The sequence below is a fragment of the Callorhinus ursinus genome, unplaced genomic scaffold (genome assembly GCF_003265705.2).
Source record: "Callorhinus ursinus isolate GAN/ISIS: 27379988/994484 unplaced genomic scaffold, GSC_fseal_2.0 scaffold14, whole genome shotgun sequence".
Lineage (NCBI taxonomy): Eukaryota > Metazoa > Chordata > Mammalia > Carnivora > Otariidae > Callorhinus > Callorhinus ursinus.
The window spans coordinates 22,395,543-22,420,809 of NW_027397076.1; the positions used below are offsets into that span (position 1 = coordinate 22,395,543).

A 25,267-nucleotide genomic window follows, 5' to 3' on the forward strand; every position below is an offset into this window, starting at 1 on the left:
CAGGTTTTAAATTACCTCTGTGCATGAGGTAACAGTAAAAACAAAAAGACAAACAAATTAAAACCCCATAAAAACAAGACCAGTCATTACCTGTTTGTGCTTATGTCCATCATATTTATTAAGCAATAACTTACTAGGAATAACAATTATCAGAACACAAACTCAAACTGAATAAATACAACTCCTCACAATTTTAGATTTCATCCTATGGCTTCAAATCAGTTCCTCTTTCCACTTCACCTCCTCCTCCTGCTTTTTCTGTTTAAAGCAGATGGCCTCATTTATCCCAATAGAAGTCATCAATACTGAGTCTCCCCGGATGGTTGTCTACACTGCATGTCTCCTTGGCCCCTTTCTTCTTTACTAATCAGCAAACTCAATGGTATTCTTCCTCTATCTGCAACTTTCTTTAAATAATTGACCCCCTGCCTTTTGTCTTATTTTCACTCTCATCTTAAATCAAATATTGTGATGCAGATTCATATCCCTTGGCTAATAAATATATGTATAAGACACAAACAGGAAGTATTATTAGTTTGCAACTAAGCAAATTGTGCTAAAGTTTTTCATGGTAGAAATTTGAATTAAAGCTTCCATAATTAGTGCATTTATGCCCCACCCCCATGAGGATTACTGCTTTGTTAGAGTGGAGGATGTAACTGATTCCATTTAATTAAAAGTTTCTATTCTCTGATGCTCCACCTACCACCCACCCTCCCTACCCTCACAGAGATGGCCAGTCTCCAGCAGTTTTATGGACAATGTTGCCCTCTGGTGGCAGGTTCAAGTTGGCAGGTTATCCATATAAGATAGATAAATCTATCTCCATGTATATTTGAAAATTACTAGTAAATGTTTAAGTGTTTAACAGAATTTAGGTATATAAAATATCATTTTAATTTATTAGTAAGTAAAAGTTTAAAATTATGGCCATTATTTTAGGCAAATTTAAATAAGTTAGTAGCATATCACAGATTGTTTGAATTGCAAACTGGAAAGGTACTAGAAAGTTCTTTTTCTGTAAGAAGAAAACCAGAGGTACAGAGCCTTAAATGATTCATTCACAGATACAAAGTGACATAAGTGCATAAGTACATTATTAACCTAGTATAAGATTAAAGTATCATAATTGGAGGGGATCCCACGGCTTTTCTTTTACATGACTTCATCCTCAACCTTACCTTGAATATTTCTATTCTGAATATATGTTGTGAGGGGCAGTAGAGAAAAAGAATAAGGAGAATTTAAAGGTCATCATTAAGTTTTACATTTCAGAATTCAAATTATAAAGAAAAAAATTGCTTTTATTTCATCAATCTAATATTTTGATCAAACAAAAGCTTAACAGAGATATAAAACCTCCCACAGTAGTAAGAATGCAATTTGGTTTACAATCGTGTAATTAAAGTAATGATTCCCATAAAAAATTATACAACTGCCATTTGGATTTTTACCTAACAGATCACGCTTAATGACCACTGTCAAAATGTTAAATTAAAGATGTCTGGTTGTCCTTTTACATTTGTTATCCTACCATGCCACCTTGTGACAGATAAAAATGGCTTAATTTTTGCCTGATGATGATTATGTCTAATTTTTGTTCATTAATACAATGGTTTTTCTGTATGAGCATAGATTCCTTATTAAAACTTGTGTTCAAACCTGTTATTTACTGTGCTGATTTATTAAAAATGAACTCAACAACAAAAATCCCTTAGTTACAAGAATTAGCAAGAAAGACCTATATATTTCCAGAGACATATTCTAACAAAATAAACTTTGCTTTAGCTTCACTATCAGAAGTTTCTGCAAACACTGTAAATATCTTTGAAGAAGTAGATCTTGAACATAAATAAGTAATAATTATTTGTGGAACTTTGACTGAATCAGTACTTAAGCTGCTTCTGATTATTTGAACTTCCCCCAGGAGTTCCATAAACTTTCATTGTTCTCAAAACAGCTATTTAAAGAATTTTTGTTGATACTATTGAAGATGAATAAAAATATACATCGAAGCAATAAAAAAGTTTATCAAACTACCCTAACTTACTGTACTGGATTCTACTTCCCCAGGATTGAAAGAAAGTCTCACTATTGTTAAGAGTTTGGAGTTACTATTACCCTGGGAACTACCAGATGGTAGTCAGTTCACCGAGTTCTGATGAACTTAATAGGAGTTTTCATCATAGCAGTGTGGGAAGCACAATGCAAGTTGAATGGAACACACACTTACATTTTCTTTAAAAATGCTTAAAATTTCAATCTTTGAATCCTGGCAAACTTTTAGTACGCAACAAAAAAATACTACAGTTATCTCAAAAAGATAACACTAATATAAACACAAAAAAAGGAAAGTTGAAATTTGTGAATATAAAAATAAATCATCAGAAATTTATCAATAAAGTGTTATGCCAAGAAATATCAGCAATTTCTTGGAAACCAATGGTATTTTGGTTATTTTCATTTTTGTTTAAAATAATATATATATATTTTTTAGAATTCCATGGTATTAATGATTAAAAATAATAAGTGGGAAAATTAATAAAGAAAAAATGAGTCTTGCGAATGGTTCTTTGTATACTTACATAAGCTAGAATTATAAGATAAATATAGATTCTCTGCTTTTCTCAGGACTAATGGTACTTTTATGAAAACATTTCACTGACTTTAAAATCACTGTAAAAGAAGCTGATGAAAAAGAAAAACTCAAAACAGCTTTCAAAAAGAGGTCACAATTGGGGAGGGTATGTGCTATGGTGCTGTGAATTGTGTAAGACTGATGAATCGCAGACCTGTACCTCTGAAAAAATAATACATTATATGTTAAAAAAAAAGATAGTAGGAAGGAAAAATGAAGGGGGGAAATGGGAGGGGGAGACGAACTATGAGGGACTATGGACTTTGAATAACAAACTGAGGGTTCTAGAGGGGAGGGGGGTGGGGGGATGGGTTAGCCTGGTGATGGGTATTAAAGAGGGCACGTACTGAATGGAGCACTGGGTGTTATACGCAAATAATGAGTCATGGAACACTACATCAAAAACTAATGATGTAATGTATAGTGATTAACATAACATAATAAAAAAAAGAAAAAAACTAATGATGTAATGTATGGTGACTAACATAATAAATAAAATATTCCATTGTATATAAATAAAAAAATAAATTAAATTAAAAATAGGTCACATTACTTATATTAAGCCTATGAGTCCATGAGTAAATATTTATAAATCTATAAGTAAGTGCTAAGTTATACACAATATGCAAATAATTTTAAGTAGTTTTAATTATGAATTTAAAATCATAATGACCTGCTATTTCTTGCCCTGACACTATAAACTACTCCACTATTACGTAATGATACTAAAATGATTAGAGGTATCCAAAGAAAGAAATGATTTGGAGAATCAAATGGGATAGAAGAAAGGATGCCTCTAAACATTTCCCAAGTTCCCCATAATCCTGAAGATATACATTGTATTTCTTTTCCAAAGTGTCAAGTTGTGAAGCCCTCATAGCTAATATTCATGAAACTAACAAATTTATAGAAATAATTTATCGAATAATCAAGCAATTTAAAAACACAAAGGAATAAGCATATGAAGCAGATACTCTTTAGAATCAACACTTGTCAAAGTGAACCAACTTAGAAATAAATTACAGCATAATTCTCAGTACACAATAGATAGAATAATCAATAACAAAGTAAATAAGAAACAGGGAAAGTGAAAATAGCATTTAAGTGTATAACAAATCATTTAATGTAATAACATAATTTTCACTAAGTTTCCTTGAGTTTTCAGAATTATTACCTTAGACATACTCATATCTGTGCATTTCATTTCTGTTCTTATTAAATATTATTAAATATGATTTGGTAAATAATATTTTAAAAGAATTTATCTTCAATATCAGACACACAATTATTATTCAAAGAGCAATCATCACCCACCTAATTTTTTCCTTAATTTCTTTGATTTCATCTTCTGTGCTCTCTTCAACATTTGCTGAGCAGTAGCAATATCCTTAAAGCCCCTAAAAAGATTAAATTTAATAAAGGCAAAACAAATATCCAGACCATATTAATATATGCATATGCATATAAACATACATATCTGAACTATATTATACTAAAACAAATTTAGATTCCCATTTAAGAATTTATAATTTAACAGATATACCGTTTCTTAAAAAATAGTAATTCCTAACGTCTTGAAAAATATCTACCCTGATCATTTAAAAGTCTCTCAATTTCTTCATATTTTAGTGTAAAATAGACCACATACCATTCTTTTGAAATTTTTTCTTCTTTTTCAGTTTTTAGCAAACTCTTTCTGCTGGTCTTTGATTCAGGTGTCCAAGATAAAGTCCTATTTTCTGATCTGGCAATAGAAAAAAACTACACTAACTGAATCAACACAAGTATATCAGCACTTTTTAAAACTACAAGCTGTTTATGTTGTCTCAAACTTGGAAATAAAATCCATTTAAGTTACAGAAAAACTTTATCTTGAAAAGTAATAAAAGTCTGCCATTAATTTAAAATGTTTACATTTCAATTACTTGAAGCATATTTCAATCCTTTTGTTGAAAGAAATGCAACACTAGAATTTTTATTCTAATCCTTATCTCTACCTATATAGTAGTATTTAAAATTTCACTTGTTTACAGCAATTAATGACATTATCTCACTGACACTTTTGTTGTTGCTTTAATGAAGCTACCTCATACATTTTTTTTATTGAAAACCCCATAAAATCATTACACTTTTAACATTAAATGCCTTTCCATCTTCCAAACAAGTAAACTTGTACCTAATTTTCATCACTTTACTACTTTTGTAATAATTATAATACTCTCCTCATGGGTCAATCCTCTGAAAGAGTAAGTTAGCTTACCTGCTATTAAACTGTGGGTGTTCTGATGAAAACAAACCTTCTTTCTCATTACATAGCCATGCTTGAGCTGGATGATTTGGTAAATTCAGTGAAGTATCATCATATTTTAAGGTTCCAGAAAACTTATCAGGAAAATAATGTATATTAAGTATAAAATAAATTGAAAAATTCTAGTATTTATATCATATTACTTTACATGAGTATTACTGAGTAGTGTCCCAAGGGAAACACATATAAAAACTGAAAATTATAATAAAATTAAATTTATATAATACACATTTTTTATTGTAGTGATGAGGGATATGCTTTTTGGTATTGTTTGCATATACAGAATGATTAATTGCAAAGATCTTAAAAAATATCAGAAAACAAAAACTTCAAAGATTATCAAATAAATAACAGATATTGCAGTCCATTGACCTCTGACTGAGAATCTTCAGCTGTTGCCCTCTTAATGCATATTTTTGTATTTTTAAAGTGCTGTCAACTAGTGATTTTAGTCCACTGCCAAATATGCAGCTGAAGTATATCATTTTTTTTTTTTTGCTACTGTGAAATAAAGTGTTGAAAGAAATCCAAAATAAAGAAAAAAATTAGGGGCAAATGAAAGAAAAGCTATATGAAAAATTACATCTGGGGATGAGGAGGAAGTCAGAGGCTTCTAAAAGTAATTGTGTTTTTCAAGTCAATAAATTGCATTATTAATCACTGCAGCACAGCATAACCTTAAAAAATGAGCAAAGATGGAGCACTAAGAGATTTCCATGACATGTTACCTTTGGCCAGTGCAGCTGGTTTGGGAGAAGCAGTGTTTGTGAAGGGAAGCGGGTGGAATCTAAAGTTAGCCATTCTTTCTCTAAGGCAGCCTGCACAAATAATAAACATTAATGTACATAATTTAGTTTGCATAATTTTTACAAAGAGTCTTTCAAATTGTCTTTTATACGACAAATGTTAAGAGAGTATATCGGAATTTTTATTTACAGGAAAATGTGCTACTCGCTACTGTGAGATGTTATACATCTGTTTAATGCAAACATTGTAAAAAAAATTAAAGACTTTTCATCCCTAAGTGGGATAAAGTGAGAATTTGAGTACTTAAGTGTTCCAAAAAATAAGAGGTGCAGATTGTTCAGTGTATTTAACTGTTTGATAACCATGATTCTGAGCCAACTCCAGATGTAACTGAGGGAAATAATCTTTTATCTCTTTATAATGCAAATTTTAATATTTTCTACTAAACCTCACTATTGAAAATTTATGGTATTTTAACACATTAGTATCAGTTTTTCCATAAACACTGTCTATAAGACAGCTTTTACTTAATTTTTTTCAAAAATTTCACAAATTTTCTGAATAGATGGCAAAAGGAATTTTGTGGCAACATAAAAATCATGGATCTGAATATTATAGTCTCTACTTCAAGTGTATGAATGATAAAATGTAAATTTAAACTTTGAATTGATACTATTATAAGTCCCTTCACTCTTTATCTTAAAACATCTTTACTCCATTTATGTAATTACCAAGTTTATTTTATCTTTTGACAATGGAACTATACTAAGTATGCTATTGTTACATCATTTAGGATATAATTATCTAAATTTTATTGCCTGGATTAACTAATATGGTTTAGAATAAACTTCCGTGGTTCTATAACGTTTTTTGAATCTTTACAAAAAAGATCAGAATGCCCATGAACTTGTTTTTTAAAAGGCTGTAAAAAAATCAGACACTTGTTATTTTTATTTTTTTGAAGATTTATTTTTTAAATTTTATTTATTTGTTTTTTTATTTATTTAGATTTTATTTGAGAGAGAGATAGCATGAGCAGGGGGAGGGGCAGAGAGAGAGGGGAAGCAGACTCCCCACTGAGCAGCGAGCCCTATGCGGGCTTTGATCCCAAAACCCTGGGTTCATGACCTGAGCTAAAGGCAAATGCTTAGCAGACTGAGTCACCCAGGTGCCCCTTTTTAAATATTTATTTATTTTAGAGAGAGGGAGAGCACGAAGGGAGAGGCAGAGGGAGAAGGAGAGGGAGAGAGAATCTCAAGCTGACTCCACACTGAGCAGGAGCCTTACATGGGGCTCAGTCTCATGACCCTGAGATCATGACCTGAGCCGAAACCAAGAGTTGTATGACCAACTGACTGCACCTCCCAGGTGCTCCCATAATCAAACATTTATGATTTAAAAACTAGAATGATTATATTCTGAGAAGAACTAAATGGAATTTTTCATTTATACAATTTCAGTGTTTCTTGACTATATCTTGAAAGACCATTGGGAAGGAAAGACTAAGACATCCTGACTATAGGCTAGCAGTGCAATGATAGACTTCTACTTACAGATCTTAGTCTTAGAATACCTATTTAAATTCATGTTATTTGAATACATATGTAAATAGGGCACCTCTACTCAGTTGACAGGTACATTGTCCCATTTTTTCCAGGCAGACATTATTAACATACATATCACAGCTATATATATCAGTTATATATGTTTTAAGAACACCTATCTGGTTTAAAAAGGGCTATTTTATGCAAACAGGATTCAAGGTTCAGATTTTTTAATTCTTTCTTTTGTATGGCAAATAGAGAAAAATCCAGTTCTATCCCAGGAAAGATTAAGGCCCATGGCATAGCAGCTATCATCAAATTCGTATTGTTACGTTGGTGAAAACTACTAAAGTGAAGAGAGAATGTGAAGATGTGGAGACAATATGATAAAAGGCAATGTGCCAGAGGATTCTGGGAAGATGGTGGAGGAGGAAGAAACGGGACCCTGTCTCCCAACCTAGAAAATGATTGCACTTGCAGAATCCAGCTGGAGTCTATTGAAGGCTTATAACTTCCAGGGGAAAACTCAGATGGTAAATAGTGGTTAATTTTAGTCAATTTCAGCTTTTAACACAGCTGCCAGCTCTAACCCAGGCCCTGAGTTAGGCAGCTATTCATGTGTTCCAGGAGTAGCTTGCATATAGCTTGTAGAGCCAGAGTGGACAATAAGGACCCTGTCCTCCAAACATGGTGATCTGTGCATGATCACTGATTACTTCTGATCACAGAAGTGCAAAGAGGTGGGTGTCCTTGTATTTCCCATCTTTTTGCAAGCCCCTGCCCTACCAGCTAAGTGATCTCCAGGGGATTTAATGGGCTGGTGTCCTTCCCCACCCCTTCATTTTTCTCTTTTTCATCTTTTGGGAGCCAGATATCAAAGACTAGGATGCTCATTTTTTAAAAAAATCTAGAATATTCAAAAGCATTGCATATATGTGGTAAATTAGAAAGTCAACATACATATCTAGGGAAAGACACAGCTCAGAAAAGACCTGAGAAGACCTTAAGTTTATAACTCAGGCTGATCTTCAGCACAAAGACAGCCTACAATAATACAAAAACAAACATAATAAAAGCAAAAACAAAACCCCAGCAAACCCTGGGGAAGAGAATCTAATTTCTAGAATTACCATAATTATTATATCAATGTCCAATTGTAAATTTAAAAAAGTCACAAACCATTCAAAGAAACAGAAAAATTTATGGCCCATTCAAAGGAAAAATAAATAAATCAACCAAAACTATCCCTTAAAAAAGACCTCATGGCAGATTTACTAGGCAAAGATTTTTAAATAATTGTTTTGAAGATATTCAAAGAAATAAAAGGAGAAAAAATGATGTATAAACAAAATGGAAATATCAATTAAGAGATAGAAAATCTAAAGAGAAATCAAGAAGAAATTTTGGAGCTGAAAAGTACAGGGCTGAAAAGAAATATTCCTTAGTGGGATTCACTAGAGACATATTTCTCTGAGTAGGCAAATAAAAAAATCAATGAACTTGAAGATAGGACAATGGACATTATCAAGTTTGAGGAATAGAAAAAAAAAGATTGAAGAAAAATGAATAGAACCTAAGGGACCTGTGAGATACCATCGAGCAGACCAACATGTGTATCATGGAAGTCATAGAAGGAATAGAGAAAGAAAGAAGCAGAGTGCATATTTGAAGAAATAATGGCCAAAATTTTCCCAAATTCAATGACATACCTGAATATAAACATCCAAAAATCTCAAAGAACTTGAAATACAATGAACTCAGAGACCGACACCGAGACACATAATGAAACTTTCAGAAGCCAAAGACAGAGAGAATCTTGCAAGAAGCCAATGAGAAGTAACTTGTCACATATAAGGAATCCCCAATAAGACAGCTAGCAGATTTCTTTTCAGAAACTTTGAAGTCCTGAAGGCAGTGAGCTGATATATTCAAAGTGCTAAAAGTTAAAAAAAAAAAACTGTCAACCAAAATTCCTTTATTGTCAAAACTGTCCTTCAAAGTCAAGAGAGAATTAAGATAGTCCCAGATAAACACATGCTGAGAGAGTTTATTACCTTTAGATCTGCCCTGAAATAAATGCTAAACAGAGTCCTGCAGGTTGAAGTGAAGAGACAAGCAGTAACTGGAAGTCATATGAAAAAAACAAAGATCTCAGTAAAGATAAATACATGAGAAATTATAAAAGCCAATATTTTTGTAACAACAGTTTGTAACCCTACTTTTTGTTTTCTATATGATTTAAGGAGACTAATACATAAAAAAAAACAATTATTAGTTTAAAGGCTAGTATTATTGTAACTTTGGTTTATAACTCCACATTTAGTTTCCTACATAATTTAAGACACTAGTGCATTTAAAGGAATTATTGGTTTATGTCTATAAAGAAGTAATTTTTGTGATATCAACAACTGAAAGGAATGGCAATGGAACTGTAAAGGAGCAAGTTTTGGGATGTTATTGAAGTTAAGAGGGTATAAATTCAAACTGCAGTGTTACAACTTTAGAATATTAAGGGGGATTGAGGAGTTATTGTTTAATAGCTATATAGTTTCAGTTTTACAGGATGAAGAGAGTTCTGGATATGGATTAAATGATGGTGATGGTAAAACAACTTTATGAATTATTTAATACCATTGAATGTACACTTAAAAATTAAGATAGTAAATTTTATGTGTATCTTACTAAAATAAAAAATTGGAAGAAAAAATCATGTATTTATTTATTTATTTATTAATTAAAGGTCATGTACCACTTGAGGACTAAGTGTGGAAAGGACCAGTATCGCCAGGCAAGGAGCCTTATTTATAGAGTTGTGTATACACACACACACACACACACACACACACACACACAAACTTTTTTTCTTTTAAACACCTGCCAACCATCTCCTATTTTATATTCTCCGGGACTCCAGCTGTTTTCTTTCTACAGCAGGACAAAGATTCACAGTGATTTCTTTGCAATATCACATAGATGTTGATGAAGTCTCTTTCTTAAGCTATATAAAGTCTGGAGAAAAATTCAGTCTTTAAATTATCTAAAAGTAGAGAAAACTTTGAAAATAGTTTTTCTTGGTTTTTAATGCAAGGTCACAAACTTTTATAAGATTCCAGATCAATTCTTTAACCACTATCTCAGAAATTTCTAGAAGCATAAAGAGAAGGCTTAGTATAAAATGCTAAAGATACTTTTAGTAATTATATAATCACAACCAAAAACTGTTACAAAGACTACTGATTTATGTGAGTTCAAGCTTATTAATATCTAGTATATTTGGCAGTACTTCGAATGTTGAAAAAACATCTCAAAATGTCAAGAGGAATTGGCCAAGAATATATACTACTGTTTTAAAAATGTATATTAATATATCATGCTTACCACCGGGCATTTATACAAATTTCAGTTATTGCTTAAGAAAACCTTCTGTTCAGATATTCTTTAACTTACAACTGAGGATCTGGAAAGCTTTCTGATTATTAGAAGACTACTAGCAAATTTACTTACATATTAAAAATGAACTTGAACTTAGATCTGTAACTTTGTGTTCACAATCGAATGTTTGATCAGATATACATGTATTTGGCTTTTGACCAGAGAAGAAATCATTATTCTACAATTCAACTTTGAGAATCTAGAATATAAAGCTATCAGGAAGAAGAGCTACAAATAACATTCATGTTTATTTGTGTGTGGATATACAAAATTTTTCAGGCCATCTACCGTAATCCTATCATTTGATGCATGAAATTAGGATCAGACTTGCCCTAAGTCACAAGTCAGTGAAAACTGAACAAGTCCTAGAAATGCCAAAAGCCATGACTTGATGTCTTTCCTCCTCCCTTCGCTATCCCCTCCCCTGTCCCAACACTTTCCTCCTCTTCTGCCCAACTTGCCTCTTACTATCCCCAGAATAATTCTTTCTAATACTTCCTGATAATTTTTGGAGCATCTTAGAATCCTTACAGTTTGAAAACTTGGCCAATTATGAATCTCAAATCTCACTTTCTAAACCCTCTCCTCTGGGGTGCCTGGGTAGCTCAGACGGTTAAGCACCTGACTTCAGCTTAGGTCAAGATCTCAGAGCCCTGGGGTGGAGCCCCACGTGGGGCTCTGTGCTCAGCGGGGAGTCTAGACATTAACCCTTCCTCTCCCTCTGCCCCCCTCCCCTGGCTTGTGCTCTCTCTCTCAAGTAAATAATAAAATCTTTTAAAAAAAATAAATAAATTTGAGCCTCCACGCTCAATGCAAAAGCATGGTGGATCATATTGTTGGAGATTGCTGTTATAGGCCATCATACCTCTTTTCATCAAACAAAATGTCACTTTAGTCTTTTTCTTTGCCTATAATTTAGATTGCATTTGTTTATTTTCCCATAATGTACTGTAATATGTAATATTCTGTAAAGTTAATTTGAGACAGGGATCAAACATGAACTCCAGAACTGAAAGTTGCCCAGCTTGATATATTTGTCTCCTTCTCAAAAATTATTCCTGAAAACTTATTGAATTTTATTTTGGTCTGAGACAAAAAACAAATCCAAATTTGACTGTTGTGGTTTTCTATATTTATGTTATATTAACTTTCTCATCTTCTCTAGGTTTAGGGAATCATAAGAGGACTTGTAATGTTTAAATTGAAAGATATCTTTATTGGTTTTTTATATATTGGCTTCTACACAGTATTAAATAACAGAAAAATAAACCTTGTTAAATGAAGTCAATAAAAGTATCAACTAAAATTACTTTATAATTTAAAAGGTGCAAAATAAAAGTGCAACTGTAGATCACTATGCCACATTAGACTTAACATATTTATTATTTGGATATTTATTTGTTATTACAGATATTTTATGGTAAGGTGGCAAAAATCTCCCCTAAAGGAGACTGAGACCTAAATTTATTAAAACTTCTTCTAAAATAATTATTTTAAAAAGGTTATTCACCTTGCACTGTGAACTCAAAGCCCAAGAAAATGTCTTATTCATCACTGTTTTCTGAGGTTCATTATGAGTAATATATAATAGGTGCTTAATGCCAGGAGACAATTCTCCATGGGTCTCCATTTCTGTATGTCTTGTGACAGCTTTCTTTCCAGACTATCTTTTCAAGGATCTTTATATAGCTAACGCCCTGGGAAGATAGAGATAGTGTTTTCCCCTATGTTGGAAGGCACTACGCTACCCAGGACTCCCATGGTATGAGCCACACTAATTCAACTGATTGGGTTTGGACATGGTTCACAGTGGAAGAAAGAGGTAAAGTTGTCCTGTGAGTAGGATTTTTTAGGCTAATTCAGTGTATTGTTGTTGCTTCTATATCTGAATTGTAGAGTAGAAATTGATGTATTACATGTTTTACTTTTCTACCCCACAAGTGCCAGAGGGGCTTATCCCAACAGGGGCAGAGTTGCAGGTAGAGAAGTGTTAGTGTGATAAACTCTTGTAATGTGACACCTGTTGGATGACCAATGGGTCAGGATTTAGTTTGAGTACCTCTATCCTCTGACGTTTTAAAATGTGAACTCAAAATCATGTATTAAATTTTCTTCCAGGTGTTTTCCAGTTCCATGTAGAATATGTGTAGGAGAGATACCTAGAATCAAAGGACAATAGGAACATCTGGAGTGCTATCAAGCTAAGAAGAAACTTCATCAGTCACTTGATGCTTTGGAGAAAAGGATTAGAACTGAGGGACAAACAAGGTGAGGGTAATCTGGTAAACATGCCACTTTTAGTTGAGAAACCATACTAGCTCAACCTGTAAGCCCTAATAAAGAAAGAAATACAGCAGCCCTAATAAAGCTTGAAAATAAGCCTCAAAAGAATCTCTGCCCATATGCTACCTGTCTGCAGGATTAAAATTCAATCCTCTTTAGAGAAAGAAAACATCTTACAGGGTCTTTACACTTTTTTCCAAATATGTCTGATACTTAATCAAACATTAAATGCTAAAAAAGAGAATTAACTGACTCAAAATGCAAGAGATATACAGTCAATAGAAATAAACCTACAAGTGATCCAGGTGTTGCAATTAACTGAGAAAGCTTTGAAAATATCATAACTTGGTATGTTCAAGAAGATATAGGAAGTGATAGAAAATTTCAACATAACTGGGATTTACAATAAATAATCAAGTAAAAATTCTAGAACTAAAAAATAGAATCACTAAAATTAAGAATTCAAAATATAGGCTAAACATGATTAGGTAACTCAAGAGAGATGATTAGTAAACCACAAGCTAGGTCAGTAGGAAAAATCCATATTAAAACATAGAAGCAAAAAAAAAAAAAGAACAATTCAAAAGAGAGTCTAAGAGATACATGTGAAATGGTGAGAAATTCTAACATACATTTTTAGAACCACTTTACCTCAAAGAAGAGAAATAATAAAAAAGATTAAATGTTTGAAATAACTGGCTAAGAAATTTCCAAAACTGATGAAAGACATAAACCACAGATTCAAGAAGCCATATGGCCTCCTTACTATAGCAGAGTAAATACAAATAAAATCACACCTTTGCTGAAAAACAAACACAGAAAATGAACCTTAAAAGTAGGCTGGGGAATGGGGGTGGGATGATAATATTTTTAGAGAAGAAAAAATAAGACTTATTAGTGACTTTTCAACAGAGTCCCTGAAAGTCAGAAGCTAATGAAATAGCATCTTTAAACACCAAAACTTTACCTAGAATTCTATACCTAGAGAAGATATCCTTCAAAACTTAAAGTAAGAGAAATGTTCAAGCAATAAAAAAGATTCACCTGAAGTTAAATAATTACTAAAGAAAATCTGTCAGGGAAAGGAAAATGAATCCAGATGGAAGCATGTTAATGTAGGGAGAAATGAAGTACATGGAAAAACAACCACAAACTAACAAGGTAATGAAGGGAGAAAAAAGGAAAAACAAACAAACAAAAAACTTGATTCATGCAAGAAAAGACAATAAAAAACTAAAAGGGAATATAGAACACATAGGCCAAACAAAAAACAAATACAAAGATGGTATTTATAAACATAATTATACTCTTATTAAAATAAATTAAAATTGTCTGAATATGTTAATGAAAAAAATGTCAGAGTAGGATACAAAAATAAGCAAAACCCAATTATATACTCTTATTAGAGTCACACTTTAAATATAAAACAGAGAAATGCTGAATGGGAATGTTTAGAAAAATATATACTACTATAAAATTATTAGCCAAAAGAAAGTTGTAGGTATGAGAATACTGGAGGAAGTAGCCACTAAGGCATTTAGGTAAAGAGGGAAACTCTTTTTATTAAAGAAGGGAATTTTATTATGATGAAAGGGTCAATGATACAATGTTTTAATTATACAAAATATGTATGCCCTAAGAATGTAGCTTCAAAGTACTTATGAGGCAAAATTTGACAGAACTAAAAGCTAAGAGACTCTAGTATTTTTTCTGTCAATAACTGATAGAATTCCTCCCCCCAAAATCACTAATTTAAAACAACAATTAATAAACCTGAAGTAACAGATTTTAGTAACAATATATTTAACATTCCTTTCAACTGCACATGGAACATTTCTCCAAATAGATTATATGCTGAGACACACTTCTAGGAAACAAATAAAATCAATCTTACATCAAACTCTTCCAGAAAACAGAAACAAGGGAAACACTTCCCAATCAAATGTATAAGGCCAACATAACCTTGACACCAAAATCTAGATTAGGAGTTTTATAAAAAAGAAAATTTACAGACCCAACTTCTTCTTGAATATAAATGCTAATCCCAAAATATTAATAAATCAAATTCAGAGATATGTAAAAAAGATAATACATTATAGCGAAGTTGGTTTATTTGAATATGAGAATTAATGTTTGAAAATCAATGTTATATGCATAAAAAGTATTTGATAAACTCCAACTCATATATAAAATCATCATCATCATCATATTAATCATCTCTTGGAATGGTAAAAATATGTTAAGGAAGGTAACTTCCTTAATCAAATATAGAGTTTCTACAAAAAACCTATGTTAAACACCTCATTTAGTGGTGGAATATTGAAAGCTTTCTCTCAGAGACCAGAAGCTAGGAAATGATATCTGCTAATATCACCACTCCTCAACATTTTACTGGAAATAGGAAGGCAAGAAAAATAAATAAAAGGCGTAAGAACTGGAAAAAAAAGAAATAAAATTGTAATTATTCTCAGATGACATGATTGTATATACAGAATACAAAAGACCTGAGAGATAAACTACTAAAATTAATAAGTGATTTCAACAAAGTGGCTGAATATAAAGTCAACATACAAACATAAATACAATATCAGAAAACATAAAATATCTAGAAATAAATCTAACCAAAAATGTACAAGACCACTATGAAGAGAACTACAGAGCATTGTGGACAGAAATTTTAAATGGCTTACATAAGTGGTAGGACAGTCTATGTTCATGGATTTAAAAGGTAATAGTCTACAAATAGCAGTTCTTCAAAGTTGATATATATTCATTTGACCCAAAGGAACATGACCCCTTCCTCACACTATACACAAAAATTAATTCTTGATGCATCCAGACTTAAATGCTGAAAGTTAATAAGGTTTCTAGAATATCCTAATGATCTAAGAGTAAGCAAAGATTTCTTATATGCCACAACAGTTAAAATTTTTGTTTTTAATTTGAAATTAGAAACGTTCTGTTCATTAAAATTAACCATAAAAACATTGAAAAGGTAAGCCCCAGAGATTAGACAGGATATTTGCAAGGGAAAACCGAGTAGTTTTCAGAATATTAAAGAAGTTCTACAAATCAATAAGAAAAAAAGATGTACAACCCATTGGAAAAATATGCAAACACTTGATCATGTCACAAAGTGACTAAATGGTCAGTAAGCATTCTAAGGTATTCAACATGGGCACCTGGGTGGCTCAGTTGGTTAAGCGACTGCCTTCAGCTCAGGTCATGATCCTGGAGTCCCGGGATCGAGTCCCACATCGGGCTCCGTGCTCAGGGGAGTCTGCTTCTCCCTCTGACCCTCCCCCCTCTCATGCTCTCTCTCTCTCATTTTCTCTCTCTCAAATAAATAAATAAATAAAATCTTTAAAAAAATAAAAGGTATTTAACATTATTAATTATGACAGAAATGCAAATTAAAACAATAAGATACCACCACAAACTTACTGGAATGGAAGAAAAAGACATGAAAATACAAAGTGTTAATGAAGATAGAGTTCCTCTGAAACTTGCATATTCTGCTGATAGGACTATAAACTGATATAATCACTTTGGAATATCTTTAGGCACTATCTACCAAAAATAGGTAAACGTTAAGGCTCAGAAATTCTATTCCTAAAAGAAGTATGACTATGCACATCAAAAGACATGCACAAGAACGTTCATAGCAATTGGTCATAATAGGCAATACCAGAAATAACTCGACAACAAATATCTTCCAATAGTAGTATAGACTTTTAAAAAGTGGTATATTCAAATAATAGATAAAAAGTGGTATTTGCAAAAGAGTGGTATATTTAAACTATACTCAACAACATAGATAAATCTCACAGACATATTATTACATGAAAGAAGAGTACATACTATATGATTCCACTTACAGGAAGTTCAAAAATAGGGAAAACTAATCTATGATGATGGAGGTGTGACTACTAGAGAGGCATGAGGAAATCTGGGGGTGTTCATAAGTTCTATATCTTCATCTGAGTGGTGTTTATGTGGATGTAATGGTCTAGAGAAGAGGAAGCACAGGGAGTAAAACCAGAATGTGAAAGGCAAGTGCTTTATACAATAAAATGGTGCTCAAATTTGGTTGGAGCATATGGAAGCCACAGGAAAGAAGTGGCATAGATGTCTGGATAGTGCGCTACCTTACTATGGAATACTTAAATAACAATTTAAAGAGGATGTTTGCATTTTCCTAGGTAACAAAGAACTACAAAATGTTGTTAAGCAGGGCATAAATAAGCTCAGAGTTATATTTAATGAAGGATAACTGATAAACAAAACATTGTGTAAATCTGGTCAAAGAGCACACAGAAACTCTTATAAATATTCTATGACCATGTTTACATACTGTACACGCTGTAGAGTACATAAAAAAGATATTAAGAGATTAGAAGCATACTTTTTCAAGTGTTGTTTAAAAAAAATCTGTAATATAGTGTTAAGAGGATAAAAATCTTAGAAACTGATTTGGTTCCAAAGTAGTATGCTAAAAAAATTTTTAAAATATTTATATTTTGTAGTTGGTACTTACTTCATCAAATGTAAAATCCTCTAAGTTTATTTCTTCATATTCTTCTTCAGATTCTTCATTCTTAATAGCCTCTAAAGCTGTTGTCAGTTTCTTTCTCAAAAGAAAGCCCTTCCAAACTGCCTAAACAAAAATTTAAAGCATGTTATACAAGGTTATAGATCAAACTACAAACCAGATTCTCTGTGTTATCCCATTAGGAAGATAAAACATCTAAGACCTTAGTTTAATGGCTCAATAATTTGTTTTTTGAACTTTATGTGACACTTAAAACTGTAAGATAAATTAAACAACTGCATGTGTCTAAAGTTCTGAATCTCAGGAGACTTTCCTCGTGGTAAGCAGAAAAGAATCTCTAAAACTCCCTCAGCTGCACATGTAGGTCAACCAATCAATTATCTGACAATTCCACCAGGACCCATTCTAAACTAAGAAGAAATAGATACAAAGGAAAACCAATTTTTCTGATTTTCAAATAATTATGTATAAAATAAACTAACGCACATTTAGGCAAATTTCAACATATACAAATGGCCATATTGGAGAGGTACTATCCTGGCCCATAACTATTAACTAATTTCATTTTTAAATAAACTAAGCACATAATAATAGAATTAAAACCATTCAGATTTCTCAATAATGTTGGAGTAGAGAAACCTTTTCTAACTATAACTCCAAGAACACATAGCTTTTAAAGAATAAGTACTAGGGAGTGAGCTCCAGGATACATTAAGTGCAAAAAAAAACAAGATAGAAATAAGTGTGTATTACATGCTACCATTTATCTATGAAAGACTGTATATAATATAATAAACATAAATTATATAAATATATATTTAAATATATATGTATATGTTTGCTAATATTTAAAAAGTAAAAGTGTAACTTGTAAAATTAATTTTAAAAATTATTAAGGATAGAGGCAGAAAATGGAAGATTCAGTTATAGAAGCCAGACTTCTCTGAATATACCTTTCTTAGATTTGACTTTGGAACTGTGCACATGCTTAAGATAATCATAAAATGAACAAAGAAAAATATGTTTCATGCCATAAGCATACACACACAGAATTTATCTGAAGTGACTTTAAAATAGATTTATTTGACTATTTTCCTAGTGAAATATACTCAAAAGACAAATTTCATTACAAAAGATACCTTCAATATGTTTTCATATCATATCGTTAGTAATAATATTGGTATTGTTATTACAGAAAAAATATATATTGAAAAGTGGAATATATAAGACAATAGCCAGATCATATATAACAATAGAAGTCACTCACAACCTCTGCAGCAACCAACCTAGAAAGCTAAACCACAACCTCGGCAACAATTAGCCAAGAATGGTCAAGACTTGGTCAATCAATGACTGTCAGCCTCCTTATTTTTGTCCCTACTTCTAACTCAGGACCAACCAGAGATAGGCAAATATGCTTCCCAACTAATACCAAAAACCTCCAATTAGACTATATCTGGAGACCTCTCTCCCTTCCTCTCTCTCTTTTACCACTCTAAAGATTTCCTACTCTCCTCCCTGCCTTTGAGCTTATGCCAGAGGCAAGTGATAGTGGCTGACTCCCTCGCTATAGCACTCTCTGAATAAATAGCTTAGTTTGTTTGTTTTATTTTCTCATTTGTATAGTCCTTGTTTATTTCCACTATGTATGTGCATGTAAACACAGGCACAGACACACAGAGACACACACATACACACAGAAGGGGAAGTGAAAAGGAGAAAAAAAAAAAGAACAATTATCTTAATGTCATTCATTGGAACCAGAACTTTCCATAGAAGAAAAGAGATGTAAATATAAAATCAAATAAGTAAAAGTCCTATAGTCCTAAATTTAATTTTAAAATATCAGTATGAACCCAAGGGTAGATTTTTTCTTAAAAATATGTATTTGTAAACTCGTCACTACAGTGAAAAAATTTTAAAAACAATGACCATACCAATAGCAACAACACTTCTAAAATCCTAATGCATTCCTAAAACCCAGACTGGTCTCTAAATATTCCCACTAAAGGAATCAAAGATCTTCAGAGCAATGACTGACTTTAGGCCTGGGGCAAAATGTATACAAAATGAACCTGAAACATCATGGCACATTAAAAAGTAAGGGAAATTTTAAAAACCAATGAATTGTGTCACAAAAGCTTAACTTGAAGCTAACTTGGCCAAACAAGTGACAATTTGAGCATCAATAAGAATGAAACTGCAATGGAATTAAATATATCATATATTTTAAAAATTCATGTGTACATTATGATAGAACACATTATGGTGACCTCTGAAGGATGCTAGGAAAGCTCATTAATCTTAAAATTGGTAAAATAGCATCAAGCATTTAACCTACCTTTCCAGAATGAACTGTACCTCAAGGTAACTAAGTAGTTGAACTAAGTTTCTCTTTACTGACATATTTTAGATAATAAATGAAGAAATTATATGTAGAGTATCAATATTTTACAACTGTTAATACACGAATTGATGTAGGCAATGATTATCAATGGTCACTAGTATTCTGAAAAGAGAGGCGACTAGACATTATGTACCTCCTCACTGTAATATATACCACCACCACTTATGAAGTATTCTTGATAAAAAACTAAACCCAAATCATATGAAATTTTAGAACCTACTGCCAGCTTACAGAAAACAAGGGAGCAAGAAATATGTAAGTGATACCATGGGGATGCATCTGGCAAAATTCAGAAAGTAGAAAACTGTAGGACAGAAGACCTAGTTTCCTTAATAAATAAATTGTGAGGAAAAAAGAGAGGGGTTACTATATATTTACAAGACTTCACATTTATTTATTTTTTATTTTTTTTAAGATTTTTATTTATTTATTTAACAGAGATAGGAAGAGAGGCAGGCAGAGGGAGAAGAAGAAGAGTGGCAGGCAGAGGGAGAAGGAGAAGCAGGCTCTCTGCCGAGCAGGGATCCGGGGCTCAATCCCAGAACCCTGGGATCATGACCTGAGCCGAAGGCAGACACTTAACAAGTGAGCCACCCAGGTGCCCCAAGACCTAACATTTAAACTGAAGGCAAAGTAATGACCTTATTTATATTTTGATCAAGAAAAATCTGTAAACAAACATTTATAAAACAGAGAAATCTGAATATTGATATTTGGTGATATTGAAGAATAATTTTCAATTTTTAGGTTAGTAATGTGTTATACTTAAAACAATAGGTCTTATAGAAATTCATACTGAAATATCTATAAAAGAAATGATATATGGGATTTATTTCAAATAATCTGGTGATGAGTAGGGAGAGGTGGGTTGGTTATGAAGAGTTGATTATAGAAGATATCAAGGTGAGTGCAGACCTAGGGAAAAGAGGGTCTAAAGGGAACTCTTTAATCCAGGCCTTCAACAAGGATTGGCTTGCTGTGGTTCACAATGGATCCAGCTCCACTCATCAGGGATCGGACTTCTACAAAGCTCTAGAATGCAATACAAAATGTGGTGTCTTTCTGGTGTGACACATATAGATATTTCCCTCCTGAATCTGCAATAGGGTCAAGAATTCAAGTTTCAGCCATCTCTATTCAGTTTATGAGAAATAATGGTAATATATAATATGTTCAGATACTTCTTCTAGCTTATTTGTTTCTGTCAAGGTTTCAACTTTTCCCTGGTAATCCATCTACAATTAATTCATCTTTCTCACACATTCAAATTAATTCCCTGGCCAGGCAATCTGGCATCTTTTTTTCCTCCAACTACTATCAACTCCCACATCCAGAACATACCAATATATTTGCTCCCTGTTGAAATCCTTCACACATTTCCAGCCACGTTTGTCCTATATTTTCCAGTTGTTATGGTAGTCCAGTTTCTTATAACTTCTTATTATTCCAGTAATATGAAATTCTAGGTTCTTTTATTTCTACTATCCTTTATATATAATTTTATATCAAGAAATATTTATTGAATGAATGAATAAAGGGGAACACTAAATTTTTGGTTACTATCTTTCAATTCAGGCACAGTACCATGAATTTCCACAGACCTTATTTTATGTACTTATTTAGTTTATATTATGTACATTCCACTATATTTTAAATATAAGAGAATTCTATTCTCTTACATATTTACAATGAACCCTATCTATGTCTCAAGGTGTATCCTATATCCTTTATATTAGTTGGGGCAAGCTAAGTACAATAACAAAAATATCCAAAAATGTATAATATCTCAAAAAACAATAGCTTATTTCTTAATCACCTAACAAACACTGAGAGGCTGACAAAGACAAGGGGGCAGCACTTCAACAAAAAGTGATTCAGGTATCCAGACTTCGCCGACTCTATAACCCCAACAGACAGCTTCCAATGATGCCTCAGAAACTGTCTTCATTTCAACCAACCAGAAAGGATAAAGAGTATGAAGGAATGTCTCTGGCACATTTAATGAGCCAGATGTGCAAGTGGTGCATGTATCTTTCATTCATATTGTATTGAGTGGGACTCAGAAGAGGGGCCATGTTAAAGTGCAAGGGAAGGTGGGATATCTAGTCAGGCGGTATGCTTGGAAGAAGAGGAGAATGTGAGGTTTGGCGAGCAGAGAACAGTCTCTATGACATCCACGATAAAATTTCCATTTTGCTCCTTCTAAAGGCTCTTTCAATTATATCATGCTCTGCTCTCCAGGATGTTCAGGCAGTCTAGAATTCATATTTTAATATGAATGGTTTAAGAAACTAGATGATTGTACTCAGGAGACAAGGAAATGAAACTGAGATGACTTCAATAATTTTAAGTACCATATTGTACAACAAAAGGGACTCATTCTAAGTCGCAGAGAAAGGCTGGATTATGCTTACTTTCGTTACAGATACACGGAAGCTCAACAAAAGAACATTCAGCAGAGATATTAATCACTGAACTAGACTGTTTCACAAAGTAGTGAAATTCTCTATTGAACAGAATGAAGCAAAAGTTTAATATTCATATACCATCAGCGTTGAAAAAAGTATAACAACTGATAACAGTAGGGAGTTTGGTCTGCATGATATATTCATTCTTCATGTGGCAGAATAATGTTTTGAGATAGTAACTGAGGTTCCTTCTTTTCTTCAGAGTTTGCTTGAATCCATTGTCCTACCCAGACTCCCACCACCATTCAGGCATCAGTAACACCTTTGCCTATGCGTTGCCTTTAGGAGTACAGTTCAGACAAATTAAGTCAACTGAAATACTCAATCTAATTCTAATATTCATTAGAACCACAACAAAGATAATTTTTAAAACTATGGTTTTATCTATTTTTTTTAAGATTTTATTTATTTGACAGAGGGAGACACAGTGAGAGAGGGAACACAAGCAGGGGGAGTGGGAGAGGGCGAAGCAGGCTTCCAGCCAAGCAGGGAGCCCAATGTGGGGCTTGATCCCAGGACCCTGGGATCACAGCCCGAGCTGAAGGCAGACGCTTAACGACTGAGCCACCCAGGTGCCCCAGAAAACTATGGTTTTAATAGTGAAAGCCAGCAACTTAATTTTAAGGCTATTCTTCTAGTTGCATATGTCAATGTCTTGGAGGGATCCATGACTCCTCACTCTCTCTCATACAGCACATCCCCATGAACTAGTATCATCAGTTCTACCTTCAAAGGATGTATGCCTCAAAATAAACCAACATATATTCTGGAATGTGATTTTCTTACCACTTCTACTGCAACACTCTGATCCTTGCTACCATTATCCCTTGTCTGAATTACTGTAATAGCTCCTAACTGATTTTTCTGCTTCTACTCCTGCCTTCCTACAGTATAATCACAACATAAAGTAAACTTGATCATGTGAGTCCACTGCTCAGATTCCTGCAATATCTTCCCATGTCATTCAGAGTAAAAGCCAAAGTCTTTACCATGACTTATGATTTGTAAGCGTCACCCTTCTCCCCTCTATCACTGTCCAGTCATACTGGCTTCTTGCTGCTCTTTAAACACTGCAGTTTGCTCCTAAATCAGATATTCCACCGTCTGGAATGTTCTTCCCCAACATCCAATGGCTTAATCTCTCACTGTAATGTCTCCTTTTCTGGTCTTCCATCTCCATCATATCTGAAATGGAAAACTTTCCCTTGATACTTCTACCCTTTTCCCACTTTATTTTTCCTTTTAAGACTTATCACTGTCTAACATACTTATTTACTAACTGCTCATTCCAATAGAATATAAGCTAGGAATATTTTTTATCAAGAAATATTTATTGAATGAATGAATAAAGGGAAACACTAAATTTTTGGTTATTATCTTTCAATTCAGGCACAGTACCATGAATTTCCACAGACCTTATTTTATGTACTTATTTAGTTTATATTATATTTATGTATTTATTTAGTTCTGCCTCTTCCATCATTATGTAAATTCTGTGAGGGCAGAGAACTTGTATGGTTTGTTTAGAGTTATGGTTCCTGAGCCCAGAATAGTGCTTGACAAAGAGTAGGTTCTAAAAAGTATTTGACAAATAAATAAATAAAAGGATGAATGTGATGTTGGAACTTCATTTCAAAATCTGATCTTGGTGAGGGTGAATTAAGTCTATTCACTACTTGCTTTCTGAATTTTTAATTTGAATTAAAATTTAAAAAAATTTTAATTTTTTAATTTGAACGTGTATTTGAAGGCCTTTAACAATTATTTTAGTAGATTTTTAAACACATTTCTAAAAAGAGCTTTAAATTAGGCCAACTAAGAGTTGTTATAGCTAACCAATGTTAGCAGATGTGGCAAATGACATATCTGGGCAGAAGCTTTAAATATGATTGTGTGATATCTCATGATTGATCGTGAGAATAGTATTTCTAAATTATAGACTACACCTTCAGCCTAGATACTAAGCACAGGTACAGCCAATCTGCAGCCTACATATCACCTGAGTAAGAAATAAGCCCAGTAGTTTAAATCACTAAGATTTGGCAGTTATCTGTTATACAGAATAACCCAGTGAAAGATGAGAAATACATCTCTCAGGACTATTTTACCAAAAAATTAAAACTAACCTGAATAAGAATAGCAGCCTTCTCCCTCTGTTCTTGGATATTCACAGTGTTTTCTCTTTTTTCTTTCTTTAAAATAGTTTTATTCTTGATGCAGTAATTTGGCTGGGATATCAGGGGTCCTATTGCAGTAGTATGTAGCCTTGAGGGGAAATGAATATGTCTGCGCACGATGTAACCACGCCAGTATGCCTGGATTACCATAGCTGCCATACTATTAAGAAGAGAAAAGAAAACATGTTTAGTATCCATAAAAACACAGTTGAGGGTGAGAGGTCCTCATAAACTATTTTTGTAAACATGAAATACGTAAGGTATTATTTAAAAATAAGAACTTTCTGGCTTAACTATAGGCACATAAGTAAAAATGTGATGGAAAACCTTCAAATCTGAAGGAGAGAAATGGGCCAGTAACTTAGAGAAAAGAAGCATTCTTATCTGAAGATGAAGGGATGACAGACAAATCTGAATAAACAGGACTTGCTAAATTTACCCTAGTTTACTGTGCTTAGTTCATACTCTTTGCCCTAACCGTATTTTCCACGACCTTCTACTTTTCATCAAACCTAATATAAAAGTGCTCAGGTTTAACTATTTCTACAGGTCTTAATTTCTTTATGAAGACTCCCATGTCATGTAAAACTTATATTAAATACATTTCTTTTTCTGTTTTATTTTATTTTTTATTATTATGTTCAATTAGCCAGCATATAGTACATTTCTATGCTTTTCTCTTATTAATCTACCTTTTGTTACAGGGATTCC

General features: G+C 32.8%; 1 protein-coding gene across 10 annotated transcripts in view; it reads right to left on the reverse strand.

Annotated features, from left to right (window-relative positions):
* The window catches only part of LRRIQ1 (leucine rich repeats and IQ motif containing 1), a 217,662-nt gene that overhangs the window by 101,415 nt on the left and 90,980 nt on the right, over positions 1-25,267 (reverse strand). For all 10 annotated transcript variants that reach the window (XR_012380668.1, XM_073900570.1, XM_073900567.1 and 7 more), the window contains 6 exons: positions 24,506-24,716; positions 17,490-17,609; positions 5,675-5,764; positions 4,899-5,020; positions 4,287-4,382; positions 3,953-4,035 (listed from right to left, as the gene is read on the reverse strand). Coding sequence is in view for 9 of the 10 variants with exons in the window: in XM_073900570.1 (XP_073756671.1) it covers positions 3,953-4,035; positions 4,287-4,382; positions 4,899-5,020; positions 5,675-5,764; positions 17,490-17,609; positions 24,506-24,716 (722 nt within the window). In the remaining variant the exon portion in view is untranslated. The remainder of the gene's footprint in view (positions 1-3,952; positions 4,036-4,286; positions 4,383-4,898; positions 5,021-5,674; positions 5,765-17,489; positions 17,610-24,505; positions 24,717-25,267) is intronic.